A 6,000-nucleotide genomic window follows, 5' to 3' on the forward strand; every position below is an offset into this window, starting at 1 on the left:
ATTCCCCAGCAGGCATCCATGCATAAGCTCCCACGGCCCAAAGTGGAGGCTAAGAGCAGTCAGGAGGGCCAGTTGCCAAGGCAACAGGTCTGCAGAAATACTGGCAGCTCTCAACGCTCAATTATTCAAGACCTCATTACACAGTCTTCACATTGGCCCCTCCGTTCCTTCTCCACTCCCCACATGGAAGCCATTCAGCCTTTCCAAGGCTGGTCTTTCCCTCCATTCTTGCCTCAGAAACTAGTTGGGGTTTGTGGCTTTCTGGTTATAGGGGGGACAGGTATTCCAACCTTGAGAACCAAGGCAGGATGGCAACACCAGCAGAAGCAGCAGGCAGAGGGAGGTGCTGCTGGGGTTCTGGGTGCATTTAAACTGGGCCAGACTGGTCCTCTGTCTTCTGAACATATATGTCTCATACAAGCAAGCTGAGAAGCACCTAGGTAGGATCGGAAACTGAGGCCAGCTCATTATTTGACTTGTGCATCCCTCGTGTTCCAATAGTGTTAATTACCACCTCAGAAAAGTTGTAACAGCAGGGAAGAGGCAGCTCAGGTGGCAGAGTGCTTGCTTGCACGAGGATAGGACTTCTATCACCAGCACTGATGGTTTTTAAAAAGCCAAAAGCCAAGTGCTGCTCACCTGTAATCTCAAGTCAGAAGAGGTAAAGACAGAGGACCTTGGGGTTTGCTGGTCCAAGTCAAAGAGCTCCAGGTTCAGTGAGAGACCTTGCCTCAAAAAACAAGATGGAACCAAGCATAGTAGCACATGCCTTGAATCCCAGTACTCAGAAGGCAAGACCAGGTTGGTCTGTTTCAAGCCAGCCTGGTCTATACAACAAGTTCTAGGCTAGCCAGGGTAGACAGACAGACAGACAGAGATAGAGAAATGGATGGACTTATAGATGATAGATAGATAATGAGGAACATTGAAGAAGATACCCAGCATGACCTCCAGCCTGTACATGTATGTGCACACACATAGAACACACAGAAACTGTAACCATTCACACCCTTATGCGGGTTTTTCTATAAAAGATTTTTTTTTTATTAGGTTTCATCCCCAACATCACCCCGCCCGTTCCTGGGCCCTCTGACAATTACAGCTTAGGATCATGGGACTTTCCATCGACTTTCACATTATGACATCAATTCCCAGGGCCCTGAAGGATTGAGCCTTCCCTCTACTTTTGAAGGTCTGGACAGTACATCAGATACACGGAGATGGTAAACCACGAGCGGGTGGCAACATACGTGCAGTTCCTGATACGGGAAGGCTGAGGCAGGAGGATCACCTAAATCCAGGACTTTGAGTCCAGACTTGGTGACATAGCATAACCACAACTCAAGCAAACAAAACCAGACAATGGAATGAACAAAGGTCCACTGTGGTCCTAGCTTGTGAGATGAGGAGAACAGACTTCTAGGCAGGATCACAATGATTATACTACACCAGCCAGGTCAGGGAGACAACCGTACATCTCATTTAGAAGACCTGATAGAAAAGAATGCTACGCAGGTCAACGTGGAGGGTCTGCAACGGGGGAGGGGGAGGGGAAGAGGAGAGCGGAGACACAGACCAGGACTTCATGCCCTCAGGGAACTAGACAATCTAGTTTGATAAAGGGCTCTATGGGGTTGAAGACCTGAAGAGGCAAGTCTGGGCAGTGTGTGGGAGCCACAGGATCTTCGCGGGTTCTGTCAAAGTGTAAGTAGTACCACACTTCCAGACAAGCTCTACATCTCCCTACATGCCTTGCCTTTCAAGATGCCTTGAAAGGCCAGAGTGAGCCTGCCCATAATTTACAGCCTGAAGGCTCCTTTAAGTGTAAATACATCACCCTGTCCTTTGGGCCCAGGGGGTGATTGTTAGCCTCCTGGGACTGTCTTATCCCTGAAGGCTCAGAAAGGCTATCTAGGAGGCAGCTTGCCTCCTGCAGCTGGAGGAGACCCTCTAGGCAGCCTAACAGAGGAACCCTGGGCTGCTAATCCCCAGGAAGTTCTACCTGCCTTTTCTCTCAGCAAGCTCCTCCCATTCCTGGTGAGCGCCAGGAACCTCAGCCCCAAGGGCAAGAGCCTCCAGGCCAAAACAATAGAGGTCGAAAAGTCTCGCAAGGGAGGGCTAGGAACCGCGGGGGACGCTTAAGGCACCGGCCAGGGAGCAAAAGTTACGCTCCTTGAAATTCTGTTTTTTAAAAGTTTAAAAAGTAAAAAGAAAAAAAAAGTTTAAAAAGTAAAAGGATATTGTTCTCAAATTACTTTTCTGCACAAGGGGTATGATTGGGGGGCGGGGTGGGGAGCTCGTAGCCTGGTTCCAGGCTTCCTAGGCTCCTGGCCTGTGTATCTTGTGCCCTTTCACTGACTCCCAGTTTGGGGACTAAGCCACGCGTGCAGGCATCAAGCAGTCAGCAGCCCGTTCTCATTACGCATGTGTCCAATCACTGCGACGAGAATGTCTCAGGACAAGGGTGGACACGGGAACCATAGCCTGCTCGGGTCTGTGTCCAGAGCAGGACTAACGTCCTGGGCACCGGGCCAGCTCTGCAAAGGTCTCAGGGACAGGGACAGGCCTGTCGCAGAGGTTGCGGACAGTGCAGCCTAGCCTAGCATTGGCGCCGCCAGGGCGAGTAGAGAGCGGACACCCGAGGGACAGAGCTGGCAGCCGGCTGGCGCCAAGAGAACACGGGGGCGCACTCACCCTCCCTGGTCTTCTTCTTCCTCGCCAGTGTGCCGCCCAACTTGCCCAGGAAAGATTCGTCCTTCTTCATCTTGGGGGCCCGCGGGGTGGGCGATCGTGGTGGCGCGGAGGACATATGGGAGTGCGCGCCACCCACCGCCGGCCGGGGAGTGGCCAGGAGGGCGCGGCCGCGGCTTCCCCGCCCCTGCCTACTGACCTCGAGGTCCCGCTGCTACAACTGAGCTCCCCCTGAGCTCCCGCTCACAACGCAGCCGGACCCTGCGCGTGGTGCCAGGCACCACCGACCCCCTTTTGTGCGGCCTCAGCTTGTTGGAAGCCCAGAATCAATTAGTCCCACAAATGTGTAAAGTCAGCTGTTGAGTCTCGGCCAGGATCCCGGCATCCCTTATTGGGTCGATGCTTGGGGTGTAATGGGTGCCCTTGTGGGACAGTGCCCTAACACACAGTGACCCTTCCCCCAAGGCAAGCTCAGCCAAAGACTTCCACGGGAGCCACCTACCAGCTCCCGGGGGGCCGAGGGTCAGGAAGAGCACCTGGAGGAAGAACAAAGGCTCAGGGAAGGATGTTAGGTTAACAACATGGCCAGGTTTTGAGTTGCACCAAATTGACTGTCGTTGACCTGGGAACAGAAGATGATGAACAGGAATGAAGTCAGGCAGGGAAGTTTACTAGGAGGAAAGTGAAAGGGTTTCTAGGGACTTTGAGGGCAGAAGCAGCGTGAGAGCCGAGGCAGGCGCAGGCCGAGGGAGAACCAATGGCCTGTGGTTGGAGGAGGAGGGTGGGTGCGCGGTGCAGCCGAGATAGGAGCTATCAGGACCTGGGCTGGAGTGAAGCTGCCCCACCTAATCATAGCGTCGGGATGAGGGTGGCTCCCTGGGGTGGGGGGTGGGTTGGGGATGGTTCCCTCTCCCTTTGTGCAGGCTCCAGAGCCTCACTCCCTCTGGCGAGCGATTTCAGTTCAGTGCAGGAAATATTAACAATTTACATTGGCGGAAGGGGTGACCAAGCTGGCCTTGCCTTGGAGTTTGTCATGGAGACCCGGGTGCCCACTACCTATGGAGAGACAAGACAAAGGTGGAATGGGGACAGTGGGGACTCCAGTAGGTGGAGAAAGAGCAGAGGGCCGGGATTTAGGAAGAAATGGGGAAGATGGTTGTTAGGAAGAAGTGGTTTCCAGAGACAAAGAATCGCCTCCCTTCGCTAAAAGAGAAAAAAAACGCACAGTCCTAGTAGCTCCTGTCTCTACAGAGCCACCTTCCCGCCCTCCTCATGCCACAGGCCCTTTGGCCTTCCCTGACCTGCTCCTCCGTGCTGAGCCTGCTTCCCTCTTAGCCATGGGGGAGCCTCTAGATCCCAGGATCTGCAAAATCTCATAAATGCAAACTCACTGCATCCATGCGATGGTCAATCTGATTGTCAACTTGACCAACTCCAGCACCACCTTGGAAACGAACCTCTGGACATATCCAGGGGATTACCTACTCTGGGCAACACCATCCCAGGAGCGGGGCTTCAAACTGAATAAAAAGGTATGAGGGTCGTTCTCGGTCATCCACATCTGGAATTAGCTAGAACCTAAGTGGCTGGGCACAGCTGGGGAAGATTTTTCTTAATTGCAACATTTGACGTGGGAAGAACCACCCTAAATCTAGATCTTTTGAGGTTGGAAGATTCACCTTTAATCTGGGCCACCTCTTCTGCTGGCCACCTATATAAGGGGCCATGGGGAAAGGAAACATTTTCCCCTCTTTTCCTTCCTTCCCCTGTTCTTGCTGGCAAGTCTATTCCTTCACTCGCATTAGAAGCCCACTTCTTCAGGATTCTGGCATATATTGAAAACCAGATGAGACATCCAGCCTCACGCACTGAGCAAGTACTAGATTCTTGTACTTTCCATTGGTAGACAGCCATCATTCGACTAGCTGGACCTCAGCCTATAAGCCACTCTAACAAATCTCTCTCTCTCTCTCTCTCTCTCTCTCTCTCTCTCTCTCTCACACACACACACACACACACACACATACACACACATACACATATTATCATTTCTTCCTCTAGAGCAATGGTGGATAGTGGCCCCTTTGGGGATCAAATGACCCTTCTGCAGGGGCCGCCTAAGACCATCAGAAAACACAGATATTTACATTATGGTACATAATAGTAGCAAAATTAAAGTTATTAAGCAACAAATGAAAATAAGTTTACGGTTGGGGTCCCCACAACCTGAGGAACTGTATCACAGGAACTGTGTCGCAGCGTAAGGAGGGTTGAGAAGCACTGCTCTAGGGACCCCTGACTAATTCAAAGGAGAGAGACCCGAGCAGCGGCACTCACCTCTCTCTGCTTCCTGCCTGTTTTTCCTGGCTGCAGTTTGAAGAGCTGCTGCACACGCCTGCCGCCATGCCCGCCCCACCTTGACGGACTATACCTGCAAGCCGCAAGCCACAGTAAACCCTTAAGTTGCATTTGCAACAGGGAAAACAACTAACGTGTGTGGTAAGGGTGTGGCAGACGGAAGGCAGACAGAGAGGAGAGGACTTGCCGAGACCGGCAAACCTCGCTGAGTGCGTGCCAGGGTTAGGGATAGGAAGGTTCAGAGGGCTCTTGAAGGCATTTCCCTCTCAAGCGGGGAGAATGCTAACAGATCACAAATGCAGTTACTGATACTCCTGTGAGGAGGACAGAGACTTTGGGAACTGAGAGCTGGAAACAGACTGTCATGGCTCTGGCTTCCGTGGTTTCTTAGAATCTATTTCCCTAGAGGAGCACACACAAGACATGCACACTGTTTTGCGAGGCCCCACGCATCCCAGATGGAAGATCACTGGCCAGGGGAGGGCAAGGGAGATGAAACTGGGAAGTGGGGACCACGAAAAAAAAAATGGAAGAGATCTGTCTTGGTCCTGGTAGGAGGCAGGACAGCCAAGGTGGGAGACTGAGGCATCAGCTGCCGTCCTTGGGCACAGAGGGGTCACTGACTTGAAAGGCTAGGTGACTATTTCATCAGTGACCAGCAAGAACACAGAAGTCTCAAATTTCTTTATATAGTATTCAAATTTCTGATTTGTATACTATAGAGACAAATCCAATCCTGCCTTAAAAAAAAAACGAGTTATTTTGTTTTTAATTATGTATATGTGTGATGTCTGTGTGGGTTTGCACACACAAGCGCAGGTGCCCAGAAGCCAGAAGAAAGCACAGATTCCCTGGAGCTGGAGTTATAGCTGGTGTGAGTCCTGGGACCCAAATTCGGCTCCTCTGCAAGAGCAGTGTGTCGGTTCGGTTTAAATGAGAACAGCCACCAGA

At 51.8% G+C, this 6,000-nt stretch overlaps 1 protein-coding gene across 1 annotated transcript in view; it reads right to left on the reverse strand.

Moving 5' to 3' along the window:
• The window catches only part of Parvb (parvin beta), an 80,640-nt gene extending 77,815 nt beyond the window's left edge, over positions 1-2,825 (reverse strand). The window contains exon 1 of the mRNA XM_041672608.1: positions 2,695-2,825. Within this exon, the coding sequence (XP_041528542.1) occupies positions 2,695-2,809 (115 nt within the window). The 5' untranslated portion in view covers positions 2,810-2,825. The remainder of the gene's footprint in view (positions 1-2,694) is intronic.
• Between the last annotated feature and the right edge of the window lie 3,175 nt (positions 2,826-6,000).

The sequence above is a fragment of the Microtus oregoni genome, unplaced genomic scaffold, assembly GCF_018167655.1.
Source record: "Microtus oregoni isolate MIOR12 unplaced genomic scaffold, Mior012 000022F_ref0000154, whole genome shotgun sequence".
Classification (NCBI taxonomy): Eukaryota; Metazoa; Chordata; class Mammalia; order Rodentia; family Cricetidae; genus Microtus; species Microtus oregoni.